Raw genomic sequence first — 23,428 nt, 5'->3', positions numbered from 1 at the left:
TTACCATTTAAAATATACTATGGAATACTGCACTTTTCTGGGTAACTTAGTAATAACAATAATACAGGTTGAGTATCCCTTATCTAAAATGCTTGGGACCAGGGGTATTTTGGATATCGGATTTGTCCGTATTTTGGAATAATTGCATACCATAATGAGATATCATGGTGATGGGACCCAAGTCTAAGCACAGAATGTATTTATGTTTCATATACACCTTATACACACAGCCTGAAGGTCATTTTAGACAATATTTTTTATAACTTTGTACATTAAACAAAGTGTGTCTACATTCACACAATTCTTTTATGTTTCATATACACCTTATACATACAGCCTGAAGGTCATTTAATACAATATTTTTAATAACTTTGTGTATTAAACAAAGTTTGTGTACATTGAGTCATCAGAAAACAAAGGTTCACTATCTCACTCTCACTCAAAAAAGTCCGTATTTCGGAATATTCCGTATTTCGGAATATTTGGATATGGGATACTCAACCTGTAATAATATGGCAAACTAAATAATCTTGCACTGTATTGAAATTATTTTATATTCCTTTTCATCCCAGCATGTTTATTTCACTGTGCTGTCATCTTTCTAATCATCAGATTTTAATGGGGCTACCCTATGGCAGTTTACCACGGAAAACAGTGCCTAGAAAAGAAGAAAGGACTGCCATGGATTTTTCTGTACTTTGGGATTTTGAGGTACAATCTAACGTTCCATATTTTGCTATTATTTAGAGATCATTTATTTAATAGTCTGGCAAAAAGTACATTTTCTGGTGTGTTTTATTAACTATTAGGGCACTTCTCTACAACGTGGTAGATAAACAATTACAATACTATTGCACAGTCTAAGCAATAACACTTACGGTAACTGATGTTGTGAATTAACTTGACAAGTTAATTCACATCACTATTAGCTAAACTCCTCTCTGGAGGCTCTGCAATCTCCTCTGCTAAGTACATCACAAAACGTGAACCTCAGTTTAGAATGAGATCTTTGGAAAATAATAAAAGTTAAGAAAAAAATAATTATTGAAGTTTGTGTGCACTCATCTGTTCATACTTTACATTGCAGGGTTATGCCAAATATTCAGTTCTGTTCTATGGTTTCTACAATAACCAACGCACGATTGGCTGGTTAAAATTCAGACTGCCGCTGTCCTACTTTTTGGTTGGAGTTGGTGTATTTGGATACAGCCTCATGGTTGTTATCAGAACGTAAGAATTTTTATAAGTGACGTATATCCTGTGCATACTGTATGTATAATTCATGATGTGCTATTCATATTGTTCATATTGCGTTTAGGAGAACTGGTGCTGCTACAAATCTTGTCCGCTATTCTTCATTTGTTAAGAAGATGAATACACTTATGAAGCGTGGGGGGGGGGGGGGGGGGGGGGATTATTCTATGCAAAATACATACCTGTTATTCACTGATTACTTTTTTTTTTATCATTTCTGGATATCATATAGCAAGCAAAATGATAGGGTAAGTAACAATGGGGCAGATGTATTAACCTGGAGAAGGCATAAGGAAGTGATAAACCAGTGATATGTGCAAGGTGATAAAGGCACCAGCCAATCAGATCCAATATGTAAATTAACAGTTAGGATCTGATTGGCTGGTGCCTTTATCACCTTGCACATATCACTGGTTTATCACTTCCTTATGCCTTCTCCAGGTTAATACATCTGCCCCAATGAGTCTGTCTCATTTCCCTTGGAATGATTACAGAATGAATGATTGAAGGGACTTTTCACTATTTGCAAGGGTGGTCATTCCGAGTTGTTCGCTCATTGCCGATTTTCACTATGCTGCGATTTGTTGCTAAATGTGCATGCGCATGGTAAGCAGGGCGCATGCGCTTAGTTATTTAACTAAAAACTTAGCAGTTTTGCTGTTGTTCGTGCGGCGCTTTTCAGTCGCACTGCTGATCGGTAAGTGAAAGGGGCATTTCTGGGTGGTAACTGAGTATTTTCCGGGAGTGTGCTAAAAAACGCAGGCGTGTCAGGTAAAAACGCGGGAGTGTCTGGAGAAACGGGGGAGTGGCTGGCCGAACGCAGGTCCGTGTTTGTGACGTCAAACCAGCAACTAAGCGGACCGAGCTGATCGCAATCTAGGAGTAGGTCTGGAGCTACTCAGAAACTGCAAGGAATTATTTAGTAGCAGTTCTGCTAATCTTTCGTTCGCTATTCTGCTAAGCTAAGATACACTCCCAGAGGGCGGCGGCCTAGCATTTGCAATGCTGCTAAAAGCAGCTAGCGAGCGAACAACTCGGAATGTGTTATGATTCCAGCACTCTGGTCAGAGGAGATCTTATGGCAAGGACCGGAGCACTGGAACGGAATGCTGGGGAAGAGAGCAGGACAGGAAAATAGCCCCTGGCGCCCTAACTCTGTTGTCTCACCCGTGTTGTCAGAAATCCCCTGCGAGACTATGGTTTCTTGAGCCCTTGGCAGCCGCGTTTGAAGGGCGGATTATGTCTGCCCAACTTCGATGCCCCCTGGTCTTAATGAGAGACAAAGGGAAACCCGAGACAGGGTGATAACAAGAGGCCCTCTAACTAAACAACCAGGCCAGGGGCTAAGCAAACTCAAAACTATAATATGTGCGGAGAAACCGCCAAGGAAAAGGACAACCAAGATATCCACTTGTCCAATTCTCCTACCCGGCACCGCCGAGTACCAGAGAGGACTTGTGGAAGCGGAACCCTCCGCAAATGCTCCAAACACCAAAATATAAAAGGTAAAGAAGCTGAGCCGCAACACACGGCAGAGCCGCAACTCACGAACACCACTGGATATAAAACGGTGATCAGTCAGGACTCCAGGGACAAGATGGTAACTCCCGAGTACAGGACTTCTGAGGACTGGAATGACCGGATACAGCAGGACTGGAAACAGACTCTCAGCAAACAAAGGCAGCATGCAGGAAGCTATTACCGGCGTCTGTGAGAAGCCCTGGGAGTGTACTTAACAGGGAGTCCTCCAATCAGCTGTTTAGAGGCTGATTGGACTAAATGCCGTGCAGCTGCCTTGCTGCACGGCCAGAGAACAGGTGAACGCATTAAATCCTAAAACCCAGCAACGGGGAACGCGGTCCGCCAGTGGCGTCCCCGTTGCTAGGGTCCGTGCGGCTTCAGCGCGCCCGGCGTCTAGCGTTGCTAGGGAGCCGGCGGCTGTACGTGCACGGCGTCCCTAGTTGCTAGGCGCCGGGTCGCGCGGACAAGCGGACCCCAGCGCCTAACAGTACCCCCCCTTGAGGAGGGGTCAAGGAACCCCTAAAGCCAGGTTTCCGAGGAAATTCCCGAAAAAATGCCCTCTTGAGCCTCGGGGCATGAAGATCCTTATCCAGGACCCAAGACCTTTCCTCCGGACCATAGCCTCTCCAGTGAACCAGAAAATAAAGCCGGCCCCGGGACAATTTGGAATCGAGAACCTTCTCCACCAAGAACTCCTGTTGTCCCTGTACATCCACCGGAGATCTACCCTGAGAGATCCTCAGAGGAAATTTACTGGAAGAAACGTATTGTTTCAACAGGGAACAATGAAACATATTTCCAATCCTGAGAGATCTTGGTAAACGTAACCGAAAGGCAACTGGGTTGACTCTTTTAATAATAAGAAATGGCCCAATAAATTTGGGTCCCCATCTAGCCGAGGATTGTCGAAGCCTGATGTTACGAGTCGACAACCATACCCTATCTCCCACCTTAAAAGTGCAAGGACGTCGGAGCCTGTCAGAAAATTTCTTCTCTCGAAAGGCCGCTTTTCTGAGAGCAAGGTGCACTTTTTTCCAAATGGCTCTGAGATGGGAGGTTAAGGTTAGCGAGGAGACTGAGGAATGATAAAAAAAAGAATTAGCTCTGGGGTGAAAACCAAAAACTGAAAAGAATGGAGACTCTTTAGTGGAGGAATGACAAGAATTATTGTAAGCAAACTCCGCCAACGGAAGAAACTCGGACCAATCATTCTGGAGTTTGGCAGAATACAAGCGCAAATACTGTTTCAATGATTGGTTAACTCGCTCGGTTTGCCCGTTGGATTGTGGGTGGTAACCGGATGTTAACGACAATCTCATCTTTAATGAGGCACAAAAACATTTCCAGAATTGTGCGATGAATTGTGGACCCCGATCAGAAACAATATCAGTAGGCAACCCATGAAGTCTGAAAACATGGCGGAGAAACAAAACTGCCAACCCTTGGGCAGAAGGCAATCGGGGGAGAGCAATAAAATGAGCCATCTTGCTAAAACGGTCCACTACCACCCATATGACTCGGAATCCGGCTGAAAGGGGAAGGTCAACCACAAAATCCATGGAAATATGGGACCATGGCCTGAGAGGAACATTTAAGGGCATAAGTTGCCCGATAGGCAAGGAACGGGGAACCTTATACTGTGCACAAACCTGACATGAATAAACAAACTCCCTAACGTCTTTAGAAAGACCAGGCCACCATACTGAGCGAGAGACTAACTCCAAAGTCTTAGAGATTCCCGGATGCCCGGAAACTTTGTTATCATGGAATTCCGTTAAAACAGTAGCTCTCAAAAACTCAGGGACGTAAAGACGACCAGCAGGAGTATTTCCAGGAGCTTGGTGTTGAAGCTGTTTTAACTGGGTAAATAAATCTTGTGTGAGGCCTGCCCAGATGACCGAAGATGGAAGTATGGGAGTAACAGGACTGTTATTGTGAACCGGAAGAAAGCTGCGTGACAGGGCATCAGCCTTAGTATTCTTGGAACCAGGCCTGAAAGTGATTATAAATTTGAAACGAGTAAAAAATAAAGCCCAACGTGCCTGCCGGGCATTAAGCCGTTTAGCCGATTCGATGTATTGCAGGTTTTTATGATCAGTCAATACTGAAATAGTATGTTTTGCTCCCTCCAGCCAATGCCTCCACTCCTCGAAAGCCCACTTTACCGCCAGTAACTCCTGATTACCAACGTCATAGTTGGATTCAGCGGAGGAGAATTTCCTGGACATAAAGGCACAAGGATGTAACTCCAGAGACTCCGGATCCTTTTGAGAAAGGATAGCCCCCACTCCAACCTCCGAGGCATCAACCTCCACAACAAAGGGCAATTCCGGATTGGGATGTCTGAGGACTGGAGCCGAGACAAAGGCTTGTTTCAAGGCCCGGAAGGACAACTCAGCTTCACGCGACCAGTTGGTAGGATCCGCTCCTTTCTTTGTCAGAGCTACAATGGGAGCAACCAGGTCAGAAAAAGAATGAATGAACCTCCTATAATAATTCGCAAACCCTAAAAAGCGCTGAATTACTTTTAAATTGGTGGGTTGCGCCCAACTAAGGATGGCCTGGAGCTTCTTTGGTTCCATGGAAAATCCCAGAGGGGAAATAATGTACCCTAAAAAAGATACTTCCGTGACATGAAACTCACACTTCTCCAGCTTGGCATATAAATGATTCTCACGTAACTTTTGAAGAACCAGACGCACCTGGGTAACATGTTGTTCCATTGATTCAGAATAAATCAGGATGTCGTCTAAGTAAACGACCACGAATTTCCCTAGGAAGTCACGGAGCACATCGTTAATGAGGTCTTGAAAAACTGCTGGAGCATTAGACAAGCCGAACGGCATCACCAGGTACTCGTAGTGACCCGACTGAGTACTGAAGGCCGTTTTCCACTCATCTCCAGATTTAATTCGGATGAGGTTGTACGCTCCTCTAAGGTCAATTTCAGAAAAAATCACAGCAGAACGTAACTGATCAAAGAGTACAGAAATCAACGGCAAAGGATAGGTGTTTTTAACTGAGATCTTATTCAGGGCTCTAAAATCAATGCAAGGTCTAAGCGAGCCATCCTTTTTCTCCACAAAGAAGAAGCCTGCACTTAAAGGAGATTTTGATGGTCTAATAAATCCTTTCTCAAGGCTCTCCTTTACATAATCATTCATAGCCGCAGTTTCTGGCCCGGATAATGCATATAATCTTCCCTTTGGCAATGCGGCACCAGGAATTAATTCAATAGCACAATCATAAGGCCGATGGGGAGGCAGAATGTCCGCATTGCCTTTGGAGAAAACATCAGCAAACTCCTGGTATTCCACCGGAATGGGTTCTGGAATGATAGCTGCTACTCTGACTGGAAACGTGATACATTCCTTATCACAAAAAGTACCCCATTGTGAAATCTCCCCCGACCGCCAATCAATGGTGGGATTATGAAAGGCCAGCCAAGGGTGACCCAGAACAACTGGAACTGCTGGGCAATGTGTAAGAAAGAACTCGATTTTCTCGGAATGTAGAGCTCCTACTGTAAGTAGTACAGGGGGTGTACGGAGAGAAATAATCCCATTAGACAGCGGACTCCCATCTAAGCCATGCATGGTGACACACCTACCCAAAGGTAACTGAGGAATGCCTAAGGCCTTAGCCCAAGTTAAATCCATAAAGTTTCCTGCAGCTCCACTGTCAACAAAAGCCGAAACCGAAGAACTGAGGCTGCCAAAGGAAACTTTAACTGGGACTAAAAGGGAGTTATTCGAGGAGATAAGCTGCAGACCTAGGTGAACCCCCTCACAATTCACCTGGTCAAAGCGTTTCCCGACTTGTTCGGACAATTACGAGCAAAATGTCCCTTACCCCCACAGTACAAACAAAGACCAGAATTTTGCCTTCTGGCTCTTTCTTCAGGAGACAGCCGGGAGAGACCCATCTGCATGGGCTCCTCTACGTCTTCAGGAATGGAATATACACACGGAGTTGACCTTACAGGTGCTCCTTTTTCAGCCCTCCGCTCTCTGAGACGACTATCAATCTTAATAGAAAGCTCCATGAGTTTATCGAGAGTCTCAGGAGCGGGGTACTGAAGGAGACTGTCTTTTAGAGACTCTGATAAGCCGAGGCGAAACTGACTGCGCAGGGCTGGGTCATTCCAGCCACAGTCGTTCGACCAACGGCGAAACTCCGTACAATAAACCTCCGCAGGATTTCTACCCTGTCTGAGAGCGCGCAACTGACTTTCAGCGGACGCCTCTCTATCAGGGTCATCATACAAGAGCCCTAAAGACTCAAAAAAAGCGTCAACTGACAACAATGCCGGATCCTCTGCTCTTAAACCAAATGCCCAGGTCTGAGGATCCCACTGGAGCAAAGAAATAATAATCCCGACCCGCTGAGATTCAGTACCCGAGGAAGTCGGTCTTAAACGAAAATAAAGTTTACAGGATTCTTTAAAATTAAAAAACTCTTTTCTATCACCAGAAAAACGGTCAGGCAAATGCATCTTTGGTTCAGGGACTACCCTTGGGGAAGCTCGCAAAAGATCTTACTGCGACTTCACCCGAAGAGAAAGATCCTGAACCATCTGAGTAAGTTCTTGAATCTGGCTGACTAAGAGCTGACCAGGATTTGGCCCTAAACCTGTTGGATTCATGAGGCCGATAAACTCTCACAAAACTGAATGGGAAAAAATTAAACCCCGTTTAATTTTAAGTTTTGGTATGGCCGGTAATAATGTTATGATTCCAGCACTCTGGTCAGAGGAGATCTTATGGCAAGGACCGGAGCACTGGAACGAAATGCTGGGGAAGGGAGCAGGACAGGAAAATAGCCCCTGGCGCCCTAACTCTGTTGTCTCACCCGTGTTGTCAGAAATCCCCTGCGAGACTATGGTTTCTTGAGCCCTTGGCAGCCGCGTTTGAAGGGCGGATTATGTCTGCCCAACTTCGATGCCCCCCGGTCTTAATGAGAGACAAAGGGAAACCCGAGACAGGGTGATAACAAGAGGCCCTCTAACTAAACAACCAGGCCAGGGGCTAAGCAAACTCAAAACTATAATATGTGTGGAGAAACCGCCAAGGAAAAGGACAACCAAAATATCCACTTGTCCAATTCTCCTACCCGGCACCGCCGAGTACCAGAGAGGACTTGTGGAAGCGGAACCCTCCGCAAATGCTCCAAACACCAAAATATAAAAGGTAAAGCGGCTGAGCCGCAACACACGGCAGAGCCGCAACTCACGAACACCACTGGATATAAAACGGTGATCAGTCAGGACTCCAGGGACGAGATGGTAACTCCCGAGTACAGGACTTCTGAGGACTGGAATGACCGGATACAGCAGGACTGGAAACAGACTCTCAGCAAACAAAGGCAGCATGCAGGAAGCTATTACCGGTGTCTGTGAGAAGCCCTGGGAGTGTACTTAACAGGGAGTCCTCCAATCAGCTGTTTAGAGGCTGATTGGACTAAATGCCGTGCAGCTGCCTTGCTGCACGGCCAGAGAACAGGTGAACGCATTAAATCCTAAAACCCAGCAACGGGGAACGCGGTCCGCCAGTGGCGTCCCCGTTGCTAGGGTCCGTGCGGCTTCAGCGCGCCCGGCGTGTAGCGTTGCTAGGGAGCCGGCGGCTGTACGTGCACGGCGTCCCTAGTTGCTAGGCGCCAGGTCGCGCGGACAAGCGGACCCCGGCGCCTAACAGAATGAGGGCCAATGTCTCCTCAATAATATTCCGGGTGGTATTCAGGTTGCCGAATGTCGGGATCCCGGCGCACGGCATACCATACTACACCCAATATTCCTTATTTATTGGGAAGAAATATTTAATCAGCCTCACAAGCATTCAGTGTTTTGTCATGAATGTTTATTATCATCTATTGCTATGTTTAGCCTTATCCTTTAGTATACAGTACACTACTGTGTTGCCTCTATGTTTTTACGGGCTCATTTCGTCAGCTGCAGTCTTTGTTCACATTCACACAAATTGTAGATTCCATTCAATTTATCTTCCTGATCTTTAAATTAGAGATTGAACTCCCTTGATCATTCAGCTGCTGCATACAGGGCTCTCATCAGAAACTGTGGGGCCCGGGCCTGACAAAATAGGCAGGGCCCCACCGAGGAAAAATAGACTGTGATGCCCCCCATCCCCAGAGGCGAACTAGACTGTGCTAAATCCCCCCCCCCCCAAAGCTACACATGTGCGTTAGCAAAGCCACCTTCTGTCTCTCCAGCCCCCCAGTGTCTCTCCATCCAGCCCCCCTTAAGCATCTCTAGCGAGCCCCCACTCTGTCTCTCAAGCCTACTTCTGACTCTCCAGCCCCCCGCCATGTCTCTTTAGCTCCAGCCAGCCCATTTTCTCTCAGCCAGAGATTATTTCTGTGTCTGAATTCTCCCTCCTTCTGCGTCTGAAGCCACCCCCCTTCTGTGTATTCAGGCAGCCCCCTCCCCCCCGTTCTGTGTCTGCAGCAATCCCCCCTTATGTGCGTCCAATCAGGCCCCTTTCTGTGCATCCAGCCACCCTCTTTCTGTGTCTGCAGCCATCCTCCATTTGTGAATCCAGCCAGCCCTCCTTCTGTGTCTGCAGCCATCCCCCTTCTGTGTATCCAGCCAGCCCCCCCCCCCCCCAACCTTCTGTGTCTGCAGCCAGCCTTCATCCAGCCAGCCAACGGTTCCGTATTTGCAGCCAGCCATTCTTCTTCTGTGAATCCAGCCAGGCCCCCCAGCCTTCTGTGTCTGCAGCCAGCCATCTCCCCTTCGGTGCATCCAGCCAGCCAACGGTTCTGTGTCTGCAGCCAGCCATCCTTCTTCTGTGAACCCAACCAGGCCCCCTTTTATGTGTGCAGCCATCTCCCCTTTTGTGCATCTAGCCAGCCCCCTGCTGTGTTTTGTCTCAGTAAGAAAAAAGAAAAAAAGTTTTATTAATTGAACAGTACCGGCAGCTGCTGACCGGCCCCCAAACCCCACATCATCCATCTACACTGGTTAGAATCCTGAGGCGCCCCCCACCACCACCAGTCTCCCCTCTCTGGCAAGGCTGGGACTGCAGTCCCAGCAGCCCCCACCTTATGTCTGCACTGTTTCTGTAAAATTTACAGAAGCTGAAAAGTGTACAGTATAATGTAATGGCATTATAAAGCTGACTTTTATTGTGTTCCATTATATTTGTAAATCACTCCTCATGTTATGTTTCCAGACACTGGGCCTGATGTGTATACACTGCTAGATTAAGGTCCACATGGGCATAGAGCTGAAAATGCTAAAGGGCCTATTGTGTGCTACCACAGGGGTGTGACCAGTGCTGTGGTGGTGTGACTAGTGCAGGGGTGTAAAGTCATTCCAGAGGCAAATTAGAATGTGGAGCTCATGTGGTTTTCTATGTCTGTATGTGCCTACAATATGCATATATGTGCTCCTCTATCTTTATGTGCCTATGTCTGTATGTGCTCCTCTATGTCCATATGTAGCTACAGTATGTCTGTATGTGCTCCTGTATGTCCGTATGTACCTTCAGTATGTCTGTATGTGCTCCTCTATGTCCATATGTGCCTATAGTATGTTTGTACGTGCTCCTCTATGTTTGTATGTGCCTGTGTGGTCTATTTACTAAGCCTTAAATGGAGGTAAAGTGGCCGGAGATAAAGTACCAGCCATTCAGCTCCTGTCATGTCAGGTTGGGTTTGAAAGATGACAGGAGCTGATTGGCTGGTACTTTATCTCCAGCCACTTTACCTCCATCCAAAGCTTAGTAAATAGACCCTTACAAGTATGTCTGTGTGTGCTCCTCTATGTCTGTATGTGCTCCTCTATGTCCGTATGCGCCTACAGTATGCCTATATGTGCTCCTCTATGTCTGTATGCGCCCACAGTATGTCTGTATGTGCTCCTCTATGTCCATATGTGCCTATGCATATACTGTATGTGCCACTCTATGGGTTGGATGTGGAATCCCGACAGTGAGGATGCCGGCGGTCAGAATCCTGGCACTTTTTGGTAAGTAGACTAACCCTACCCCTTACCATCTCCCTAACTCTAACCCTCCCACTGCCTAAACCTTACACCCCACCCCCTCTTATGCAGGCTAACCCTAATCTTCCCCTCCCACATCCTAACATTAACTTTAGTACCTAACCCTAACCCTCCCTGGCATACTTACATTAGGGAAAGGCGAGAGAGGGAGAGAAGGGGGAAGACATAGAGAGAGAGAGAGAAGGGAGGAGATACAGAGAGAACAGGGGAGATAGAGAGAGGGGGATGGTAGAGAAAGGGAGAGGAAAGAGTGAGAGGAAAAGGGGGGAGAGAGAGAAAGGGGAGCGATAGACAGAGAAAAAGAAGGGGGGAGGGGGCATAAGGAAAAAGAGAAGGAGGGGAGAGAGATAGAAGGGGGTAGACAGAGAGAGAAATAAGGGGGAGACAGGCAAAAAGAGAAGGGGGGGACAGAAGAAGGGAGAAACAGAGAGAGGAGGGGTAGAGAGGTGAGGGGGGAAGCAGAGAGAGGAGAGAGACAAGGGGATGAGAGGGAAAGGGGAGAGAGAAGGGGGAGACAGAGAGAGAGAGAGAAGAGGGAAAGGGGGAGAGAAGGAGAGAGTGAGAAAGGAAAAATAAGGGGAGAGAGACTTTTATGAGAGACATCAATAATGAAGTGATCAACTGCTATCTAATTGCTGTCTTGAGTTATAAGCATATTGACATTAAAGGGCAGTTGCACCCTCTAAGGAAATGTCTGTATTGTCCAAACTTGCTATAATTAGATCATTTTCCAGCAATTACAGTTATTCATGATATTTGTTTTCCAAGAAATATGTTTATGTTATGCATTTACTGTAACTGTAGTGGTAGATCAAATACAAAAAGTTTGTATTCTGAAATGTTATGAGCCATAATCTCCAATTGTCTCAGTTGTAATGATGATGTTAAAGGAATAAAATCTAGTTTTTATGTGGAATTCACTAAGGGGCATCTTTATCACAATACACATCTCAGATGCAGATGGAACGTGATAAATTTGGCCCAATCCGCAATGTAATAATTGAATACATCTCAGTGATGTATCAATTATCGCACAAAGGGACAGAGCTTGCGAGAAAGCTTTGTCCCTGCGAATCCACTTACCCCAAATCTCAGGGGTTGTGTCCGCACATGCGCCGCTCCCCCCTCAATCCCCCAACCCTCCAATTACACTTATCTGCAGTCAGGTCCGGTGATCAGTGATCCAGGAGGGTAGCCAGTCATCAGAGCCTGTGCTCCACTGTGACCTCTGATGCTGTAAAGTGAGCTGCCACTTTGCAGTATCACTTTACTGTAACAGGGGTCACAACAGGAGCACAGCGAATCCAATAACTGGCTGCCCTCACAGGATCACTGGTCCATGGGTGCTGCTACTGTAAGTATTGTTTTTTTTATTTAACTTTTTTTTTACAGTGATCAGCCTGTGTGTCACACATGGCTAATCACTAGGGCCAGATCTGAGCACAGCTTTCACTGCCAGCAGGCAGAGAAGGCTTTGCAGGGGTACTGGAACCAGAGGGTAGCCCAGATAACACTATCTCAAGATAGCGTTAATATCATAGGAATGCCTTCTGTAATTTTTTACTATTTTTTTTATAGTAAGTTTGGGCAGATTGTATTTCCCATTACAAGTATGGAAAATGCTATCTGGAATGCGAATTTAAGGGCTTGGAGGAGAATTTAGCTAATTCTCCTCCAACTGACCTTTAATACATTCCGCTGATACTAAAATAATGTGAAAAGGGTGTGAAAGCACCCTTTTTCACATTATTTTAGTAAAAGTAATATTGATAAATATGCTTGTAAGTTTATTATTAAATAAAAAAATTATATTAGAATCTGAGTATTTTTTAGAAAAAAAAAACATTTTAAATGTACAAGTGGCTTGATACACATTTATTCCCCTTTTCCGCCAAACTTATAACCTGGTTTACTACTGTGGCAACCCAGGTCCAAGTTTGTTGTGTACTCTAGCTACCAGGGTCATCCAACCCAGGTCATGCTAAAAGCATATGGAGAGCTGGCTCACTGGTACTTGGAGGTGATGTCCACTCCAAGCACTGGCAAATGGAAGACCCAGCAATAACCTAGGTCCAAGGTACAGCGTGAAAGGGGTCTGACCTGGCTGTGACACCGGCTGGAACCCTAATCGAAAACCCATATTGGACCCGGCATTTTATTTATTTATTAACAGTTTCTTATGTAGCACAGCATATTCCATTGTGCTTTACATTTGAAACAACAGTAATAAATGAAAATTGGGTAAAAACAGACAGACACAGAGGTAGAAAGGCCCTGCTCGCAAGCTTACAATCTATAGGGAAATAGGTATTGATTCACAATGATAGATGCTACCTATTGCATAATGGTCCACCAGATTGCAATGGTTCTTAATGAGCTATATGATATGGTCACAGGGTCAGGAGGGTGTGAAAGTAAAGAAAGACAAAATATTTGAGGTTATGTGTGGACTGTACAGAGGGGATGTAATTAGATAGGGAGGCATTGAAGGTTATGTGGGTTAGTGCAGAATTTGATAAGCTTGTCTGAAGAATTGAGTTTTCAGGGAACGTTTGAAGGTTTAGAGACTAGAGGTGAGTCTTATTGTGCGTGGGAGGGAATTCCACAGAGTGGGTGCAGCCTGGATAAAGTCCTTTTGAGTGTGAGCAAGTAATGGGTGTGGATGAGAGACACAGATCTTGTGCAGAGTGGAGAGGTCGGGTACATAGATATTTTAAGATGAGTGAATAGATGTATGTTGGTGTAGTTTGGTTACTAGCCTTGTATGTAAGTAAAAGTATTTTATATTGAATATAGTAGAAGACTGGCAAGCAATGGAGGGACTGACAGAGTGGATTCGCAGACGATGAATGTCTAGCGAGGAAAATCAGCCTAGTAGCTGCATTCAAAATGGATTGTATTGGTGACAAAAGGATTTTGGTGGAAACGGGTATTACTCAACTTAGGTGATACTCATATGCGCCGATTCCGCGGGTGCTCCCAGGCCCGAGCACCCACGGACACTCAGGAGCACCCACAGAACCAGCTCGCTGCCCCAGTTGCCGCTAGCCGCCGCAGACCCCGCAGTGCATTGAGACGCACTGGGGGCTGCGGAGTTCCGTCACAGTGCAGTGTAAAAAAAACCCCACCAAAAATGGCCGCCGCCAAGGAGCTGACAGACGCTTAAGGTCACATTTGACCTCTAGCACCTGTCTCCCTGGCAGTGGGCATTTTTAGGGTTTTTTTTTACACTGCACTGTGACTGTATGGAACTCCGCAGCCCCCAGCGTGTCTCAGTGCAGCAGCTAGTGGCAAACTATCACCAAGCCCCCCTCCCCCATGACTCAGTGTGTGTGACACCAGGCCCCCCTCCCCCAGGACCCACTGCATGTATGCATGTGTGTGTGCGTATGACACCATGCCCCCCTCCCCCAGGACCCACTGTATGTATGCATGTGTGTGTGTGCGCGTATGACACCATTCTCCCCTCCCCCAGGACCCACTGTATGTATGTAGGTGTGACACCAGGCCCCCTCCCCCAAGACCCACTGTGTGTGTGTGTGTGTGTGTGTGTGTGTGTGTGTGTGTGTGTGTGTGTCACCATGCCCCCCTACCCCAGGACCCACTGTGTGTGTCATTATGCTGCCCTTCCCTAGGACCCACTGTGTGCGTGTGTGGCACCATGCCCCTCTCCCCCGGGACCCACTGTGCGTGTGTGTCACCATGCCACCCTTCCCCAGGCCGTAATATGTGTCTCCATGTCATCCCCCCTAGGACCCAGTGTGTGTGTCACCATGCCCCCCCAAGACCTGGTATGTGTATCACCATGTTATGTTCCCGACCCCCCAGCCCCCTCCGGGCCCCAGTGTGTCAACGCACGTGAAACCTCTGGCAATGCGCAGGAGACCCCCACGAGCATGGAACCCAGAGCATGAAACCCCTGACAACGTGCATGAAACCCTTGGCAACGTGCATGAGACCACTGACAACAGGCAGGTAATTTAAAAGTAATTAGAAGCCTTACTGTGTTGCATCATTTGTAAGGGGCATTATTGTGTGTGGGGCATAAAATGGTGTCAGGGTCATAACTGTGTGGCATAACGCATAATAGGCATTACGGTGTGTGTGGCATATTTCATAATGGGCATTACGGTGTGTGTCATAATGTACTGTGTAATAGACATTATGGTGTGTGGCATAATAGGCATTACGGTGTGTGGCATAATGTGTAATGGGCATTATGGTGTGTTGCATAATGTGTAATGGGCATTAGTCACTGCCGTGGCCACCCGTTCATTCCCGCTGTCACCTTCCACCGAGCACCTACCAGCAAAAACATAAATCGGCACCTATGGTGGTACTTACATAAATCGGCATATATTAATGGGTATGCATTATGAACAAACACTGAGGGGGGACTTTGTAAAAGAATACTTAATTCCATTGGAGTAAATGTAAAAAAAAAAAATTGAGAAACCCTGGCATAAGTAGTAATATGGATTTTCCTATGCCAAATCCGTGTTACGTAGTTGGTTAAATCCAGAAAAAATGTTTACTAAAGGTCTGAGGGGTGCTGAAATGCTTACATAAATTACATATGCATTACTGTCTACTTACAAACAGTACTGCATATGATGATAAAAAAAAGGCATACAAACAAAACACAATGTTATTTTGTTATATTTAAGACTGAAATACCCCTTTAATATACTGTAACTGCAGCACCCTTTGGGATATGAGTCATAGGTTAAGAACATAGAACTTGTGTATTGCAGTCATTTATTTTCAATTACAACTTCATGCAACATCCAGTTGCCACAAGCAGTTGTCTTCCAAAGCTTTAAGCTCCTGTGTTAGGGTAATAAAGCTGATGTAACTAGATGTGTAATTGATTTGACTGCTATTTATCACTTGAGTCCAAAGCTTGCAGGTTAAGGTTAATCTAACTTTATTTATTTATTTAACAGTCCTTTTCTGCCTGTTTGTTTCATTTAGCAGCTGTTGCACAAGTTTTCTCTTGCTCAAATAATTTAAGATGAAACAAAACCTTGAGAGAACTGAAAAAATAATGGCTGCAACAGCTTACTGTGTAGCAATTCATCTTATTTATGCAATTTCCTCCAATTTCATGTTTTAGTTTTTCTATGAATATTTTGATATAATTTAAAACAAGAACCTATTTTGTAATTTGCTAAATTATTTGTTTACAAGTAATAAAAGAGATTAAGTGAATCTAGCCACCGTTGTTCTAATTTCAGCAATTTGTGGTTTGAGTATGCGTGCTGAAACCTACTGTAGCTCGAAATGTAGGATACTGTATTCATTTTTAGTAATTATTATTTTATGAGCTATTTTGTTAAAAAGCATGCGTAATTGCATATGCTATACACAGTGAATGTTTTATTTTAAAACATGGAACTTTTTTTTATTTTTAGCAATGAATGTAACAATATAGCATGCAATAACTAAACAGAAACTGTAATGAAATTTGTATTGTAGTTGTTGGGATCTGTCGGTCAGGATACTGATGCCAGCAATGCCGCCAGCCGGCAATGCCGCCAGCCGGAATCCATGCAAAACAGGACTATTCCCGCTCGTGGGTGTCCACGATATTTATAGTGTGGGAATAGATCCCACAGCATGGCAAGTGCAGCAAGCCCGCAAGGGGACCCTTTGCGCACGCCCCTCTGCCGGCATTCTGGCGGGCTGGATGCCGCTGTCGGGATATGGACAGCCGGCATCCCACCCGCCGGTAGATCATATGTATTCTTAAGCTGTGCATTGTCTATGCTGTGGCCAAACATTTTCTGCAAATAATGATAAGTGTTCTCACCAGTATCTATTCAGTTATCCGAGAATGACCTTGGAAATTTTTAAAAAAGATCTATATTTATGGTTTACTACTTAGTAAAATAAAAAATAAAAATAGACTATATAAGAAGTTTTGGGAATAAACTGAGTGGATTTAATGAAACTCTTGTTTCGGATAGTTGAAAACACAAAATGACAGTATTTTGCACATATCTCAGACTTATGATATTGAAAGGAGCCATTCCTTAAACTCTTTTACATTCAGCATTATTTTATCACCACATTCAGTCTTCCTCTGTTTGTTAGTATTTATAAAAATATGTGAATGTAACTACAAGTGTTATTTTATTATAATTTACTACACGGGATGATATTTAAATGCACTTAATAGGATTTAAATGTAACCAGACATTTCCTTTATTTAGCCTGATCTACTAGTAAGGGATTGCCACACAAATAATAAAAACAAAACATTTAAAAAAAGGATAAATAGCAGGTTACTGTCACTCATTTTTTGTTGCCTTGTGGACAACATAAGTGACACCATTCTAGTTTCCATAGGGGCAGATGTAGTAAGCCTGGAGAAGTGATAAAGCAGTGATAAGTGCGAGGTAATAACGCACCAGCCAGTCAGCTCTTGTCATTTTTCTAATCCGTAATGATTGGCTGGTGCGTTATCACCTTGCTCTTATCACTGCTTTATCCCTTCTCCAGGCTTAATACATCTGCCCCATGTTCTGTATCTAAGTGTTAATCCTGAGGAACATACATTTGCGAGTCTTTGGTTCTAACTGTCTTTAAAGCTGAAGGTTTTATTTTGCCTTTATTAATAAACTGCTGTTTTGTGTTCTAGAATGGCTAGTAATGCCAATGAAAGCACAGGTGATGGAGATGATGGGAATTTCAATTTCAGCTTTAAAATGTTCACAAGCTGGGATTACTTGATAGGAAATCCAGAGACCGCAGATAACAAATTTGCATCAATAACTACTAGCTTTAAGGTAAAATGAAAAGTCTATTGGTATTTATGCTACAGGGGAATAGCATTAATGGTGCATACTTCACTATTCTTTATTAATGTACAGTACATCTAAGTAAATGATCCAGCATTTTCATAAAGTTACAGTATATTGCCACTTATACTTGTCCGTTAAAAGATAAAGAGGAGATTAAAAAAAGGAGTTTCAGCAAATATGAATTTTTCTGCATTGTGATGGTAATTTTGTTACGAAATATCTTCTCACAGGGGAGTTTTAGGAGATGGTCCCCCTCCCCCCACCAGCACCACGCGTGTCTGTGCTGCACCCCCTTCCCCACCTCCTCACTTCTTGCCCATATACTTGTTTCCTCTGAGCCATCTTCCTGAATACAAAACTGGAAAAGCACAGTTAATAGTAATGGTATTCGTTTAATTTGCCGACTGTCTGGATCCCAGCGTTCAGGATACCGGCGCCGGAAACCCGACAGCTGGCAATGCCGGCAGCCGAAATACCAGCCAACAGAACTATTCCATGACACCCATAGAGTGGGAATAGAACCTGTGCTGAGCGCAGTGAGCAACCCAGCCCGCAAGGGGACTCTTTGCGCTCGCCCCGCTGCCGGCATCCTGGCAGCCGGGAGGCCGCTGCCGATATATTGAATCATACAAAACCCATAGTAAAGGCACAGTGCCAGAGTCTTTGCTATCTACTGCAGGGCCGCAACTAGGGGGGGGGGGGGGGGCGCTAAGGGGGATGCGCCCCGGGTGCAGGATTTGAGGGGGTGCCAAGAAGTTACAGAGGAACAGGGGGGGTTTTTTTGTTTTTTTTTACCGGCAGTGCTGTGCTGCTCCAGTGAGGCAGCAGACAGCACCCGTGGCAATGTCTCTGACCCACCTGTCTGCCCACAGCTGGCTCCAATGCTGTGCGTGTGAGCTTCAGTACCTGGGATCTCTTCTATGCCGGCTACTGTCTTAAACTCTCTACTTTGCCACGCAGTGCTGCGACTAGCGAGCGGTGCACTGTACAAGCTATAGAAGCGCACTGTGCTCTGAGTTAGTAGTATCAAGCTCCGCTTTGCCTCCCAGATGGAGGGATTTGGTGTAGCTTATAGGGGGATGTAATGTTGTGATGTAGTGTACCATATAGGGCATGTAGTGTAGTAATGTATTGCAGTATATAGGGGCATGTAGTGCACTGATGTGGTGTAGCATATAAGGGGATGTAGTGTAGTCATGTAGTGTAGAATATAGGGTATGTAGTGCAGTGCATAGGGGCATGTAGTGTAGTGATGTAGTTCAGCGTGTAGGGGATGTAGTATAGTGATGTAGTGCAGTGATTAGGGGAATGTAGTGCAGTGACGAAGTGTTATGATATAGTGCAATGTATGAGGACACACAGTGGAGCATGTAGTTGAACACGCTGGCAGGGCATGTGACGCATACTGTAGGGCATTTGAGGCACATATGGGAATATTGTCCAATAGTATCACCTTTTCAAATTTCCTGGTAATCTGATATATTTTTGTCTGACAGAGTTTGTTTTACTGTTGTTGTTTTTTTTTTTGTTTTTTTTTTGGGGGGGGGCGCAAACTATTGCCTTGCTCCGGGTGACGAAAATCCAGTTTCGGCCCTGTGTACTGTGTTGCCTGGAACCATCTTGACCCATGGGCCTACACACCCTCCCCAAGTACAAATATGTCACTATTCCATAAAATGCCTACATTTATACAATGTACTTCGAAATACAGTATGTAATATGTGACAAGGATAAAAATACCACACTGCAGGTTTATTTTCCACAGCTTTTCCACAGGTAGGGAATTCACAACTGAACATTAGCAATTACTAGGAAGTCACAGGTTACAGAGTAGTTCACAGCAGTTCTTAGCATACAGAGTGTATATTACACAGAGACCATTGATCCAGGTCCCTTAATAGTAGCCACACCCTGGACTATCACCTGGGCGACTAGTTCACAAGCAGGGGCACTGTCTATTGTGTCTGAAACCTTTTTAACAGCAGGCTGACAGGTGTCTGTAATCATGCTTGCTGTAATATAATATACTGTATATATATATATAATGTGATTGGCGAGCTTTGACAAATTATTACAATATTTAAATTCTTAGGTGAGTGCTGAGTATCAGGGGCGCTTTAAGAGAGGAGGAGGCCCGGGTGCAGCCTCCTCCGTTCGGGCCCCCTCCTCTCTGCCGGCAGTGCTGAGAGTCTGAAGACTAGAACGCTCAGACTCTACTGCGCATGCACCGATCTCCGTGAAAATGGCCACTGCGCCATTTTTACAGAGTCTTAACACCGCCTCGGACGTCGGCACGGGACTCCGGAGGGGTGAGTATTTAGAAAATGGGTGCAGCATGTGCGGTGGGGGCCCCCTCTGGACTCAGGGGCCCATGTGCATCGCACACACTGCACCCATTATAGAAATGCCAGTGCTGAGTATGTATAATTTTTTTATTTAAATGCTGTGGTCACATACCAATGGCACCACAGTAGGTTGAGTGCTGTGAATTGGAACCAATTGTTTTATGTACAATTTTGTGGTCACACTTTCTCTTCCACCCCCTAAGTCAAGATTTGTCAGTTAATTTTCCAGATGATCAATAATGAATATGTTTGGGTGTGCTGTGGGTCTGTCTCTTTAAACCAGTGAGCCAGTACCTAAACCCGTTTGAGCAGCAAATGTTGTATTTAAAATCTGTGCAATAAAGTGAGCCAAACAATGCAGAGCAATCCTCACATTTTTTGAGAGTTAAGGCCCATACACACTTGACGATAAAATGAGCGACGTCGTTCATTTCAGCCCTCATCAACGACGTCGCTCATTATATCGTCAAGTGTGTATACATCCGACGACCACCGATGCGCGGCCCCGCGGGACGTTAACGACCCTCGCTTATCTGTGGAGCATGTATGCTCAATTTCCACTATGGTCGTTACCGACCAGAGACGTCGTTGAATGTGTATGGTGTGAACGACCAACGACCAAGCCACTGTTCACCAGCCCTGTTCCCAGCTCATTATTTTAATAAACTGTTCAGCTTGGATGCTTCAACGATGAATGGTCTTTGGTCTTTGGTCTTTGGTCGTTGGTCTGTGGTCTTTGGTCGTTGGTAGTGTGTATGCTCATGTCGTTTGCTCAGCTGTTCAAGGGAAGTCAGTAACGACGTGTGCATCGTCAAGTGTGTATGGGCCTTTAGTGTAGTACTCACCAGAATGGGAAGGCCTTGGAGTGGTTGGTGAGCTTTGACAAATTATTGCAGTATTTTGGAAACTAACATTCCCTGTTTTTAAATGAAAAACAGTTCAGAATTTATATATACTAGAGATGTGCAGCATTCGGATTTACTGCAGAAGTCCTTCTATTGCAAAAGATAGCTCTTATCGGGAGACAGCTCTTATCGGGAGACAGCTCTTATTGGGAAATTTTAAATGTTTTTTTTTAGGCGCATACCAGCGTTATTATCGGCAGTATGTACTTGATAAGTGTCGTAAGATATTGCATCCATGGCGCAATGCTTAGTACATCCAGCCCATTGTTTGATGTCATATGTTGGATGTCATATCAGCAGGTACTGTTGATATCTGTCAGTTTTCTACACAGCCAAATCACATCACAGAAGTTTATGATGTATCCAAGGCACATGCAACAGCATCCAACAGCATACTGAGGTGAAAAAAATCACATCCTGTCTGCAGTTTACCATCTAATTGTTTATAATCCTAGCAATATGTCAAAAGTTATTTATTTTCATTTAACATTTAGGTTAAAATAAGCATACCTTACATTGTGAGATGTCATATTAGCAGGTACAGTACTGACAGTTTTCTACAGAGCATGTAGAAAGATGAGTGACATCACAAAGCTGTCACATGATCAGCATTCAATGGGTGAAAAAGAACATCCTACATTTCACCATTGCTATCTATATATTTCAAATCTGTCTACAAATGTGTACTTTAACATCATATGCACCACTATAGGCAGCAAAAATGTGAAAGGACACATCTGTATGTATGTATCTATCCGGGTCTGGAACTCCAGGTCGACACCAAAAAGGTCGACACACCTTATGTCAACATGGACAAAAGGTCGACATGAACAAGGTCAACATGAGTTTTTTTATGTTTTTTTAGTGTCGTTTTCTTCGTAGAGTGACCCAATTAGTGCACCATGTCCCCTCGCATGGCTCGCTTCGCTCGCCATGCTTCGGGCAAGGTGCCTCGCTGCGCTCGGCACAGGTTACTGTTCCCAATCGTAGTCCACATGGATCGTAAAGTGTGAAAAAGTTTACAAAATGAAGGGGGAAAAAAGTGAAAAACTCATGTCGACCTTTTTCCATGTCGAACTTGTTCACGTTGACATTTTGTCCATGTCGACCTAAGGTGTGTTGACAAATTGGCGTCGACCTAAGGTGTGTCGACATTTTTGGTGTAGACCTGGAGTCCGGATACCATCTATCCAGAGGCATAGTGTGGAGACATGACACCCGGAGCAGGGCCATGTCACGGTGCCCCCACCCACCACCACACATACATACATACATACATACATACATACATACATACATATATTCACACACATTTAGGCACAGACATAAACACACACATATACACAGATATATACACATATACACAGATATATACACACAGATAAATACACAAATATACACACAGAAATACATAAACACACACATATACACAGATATATATACCGTATATACTCGAGTATAAGTCGACCCGAATATAAGCCGAGGCACCTAATTTTACCACAAAAACCTGGGAAAACTTATTGACTCGGGTATAAGCCTAGGGTGGGAAATGCAGCTCTAGCCGTACACAGCCCTTATACTGCCAGATATGCCCCCACAGTGCCAGATATGCCCCCACAGTGCCAGATATGCCCCCACAGTGCCAGATATGCCCTCATAGTACCAGATATGCCCCCACAGTGCCAGATATGCCCCCACAGTGCCAGATATGCCCCCACACTGCCAGATATGCCCTCACACTGCCAGATATGCCCCAACAGTGCCAGTTGTGCCCTCATACTGCCAGATATGCCCCCACAGTGCCAGATATGCCCTCATAGTGCCAGATATGCCCCCACAGTGCCAGATATGCCCTCATAGTGCCAGATATGCCCTCATAGTGCCAGCTATGCCCTCACACTGCCAGATATGCCCCCACAGTGCCAGATATGCCCTCATAGTGCCAGATATGCCCCACAGTGCCAGATATGCCCTTATACTGCCAGATATGCCCCCTCAGTGCCACATATACCCCCCCCCCAAGTGACAAATATGCTCCCCCAGTGCCAGGTACAACTTACCCTCCGCCGCTCCCACGCTGTTTTGTAAAGGAGTGACATGGAGAGCACAGCGCGCGCCTCTCCTGTGTCCCAATCAGAGCTCACGAACAGGTACTTCATTTAATAGACCCGCCGCTGCCACCGGAGACGCAGGAGAGGCACAGGAGAGGCGCGCTCTGTGCCCTCCGTGTCCCTCCTTCCCACTGACTCGAGTATAAGCCAAGGGGACTTTTTCAGCACAAAAAAAAGTGCAGAAAAAGTCGGCTTATACTTGCGTATATACGGTGTACACACACACCCACACACACACACAAATATACACAGATATACACAGACATACATAAACACACACATACACAGATATATACACACTCATATATATATATATATACACACACACACAAATATACACACAGAATTACACAGAGATACATAAACACACTGATAAAGCTAAATATTTATCTTATATAAAACCCTTTATGAGGTCTAAGAACACTGTACGCTATTTACGTATGGAGTACCGTAAGGGTACGCTCGT

General features: G+C 45.1%; 1 protein-coding gene across 1 annotated transcript in view; it reads left to right on the top strand.

The window, feature by feature from the left end:
• The window catches only part of LOC134927638 (transmembrane channel-like protein 2), a 374,176-nt gene that overhangs the window by 235,442 nt on the left and 115,306 nt on the right, over positions 1–23,428 (top strand). The window contains exons 8-10 of the mRNA XM_063922391.1: positions 613–711; positions 1,088–1,230; positions 17,439–17,586. Coding sequence (XP_063778461.1) covers positions 613–711; positions 1,088–1,230; positions 17,439–17,586 — 390 coding nt within the window. The remainder of the gene's footprint in view (positions 1–612; positions 712–1,087; positions 1,231–17,438; positions 17,587–23,428) is intronic.

This window comes from Pseudophryne corroboree, chromosome 5, assembly GCF_028390025.1.
Source record: "Pseudophryne corroboree isolate aPseCor3 chromosome 5, aPseCor3.hap2, whole genome shotgun sequence".
In the NCBI taxonomy this organism is placed as follows: Eukaryota; Metazoa; Chordata; class Amphibia; order Anura; family Myobatrachidae; genus Pseudophryne; species Pseudophryne corroboree.
The sequence above is the reverse complement of the archived record's forward strand: the minus strand, read 5'-3'. Positions and strand labels throughout refer to the sequence as shown.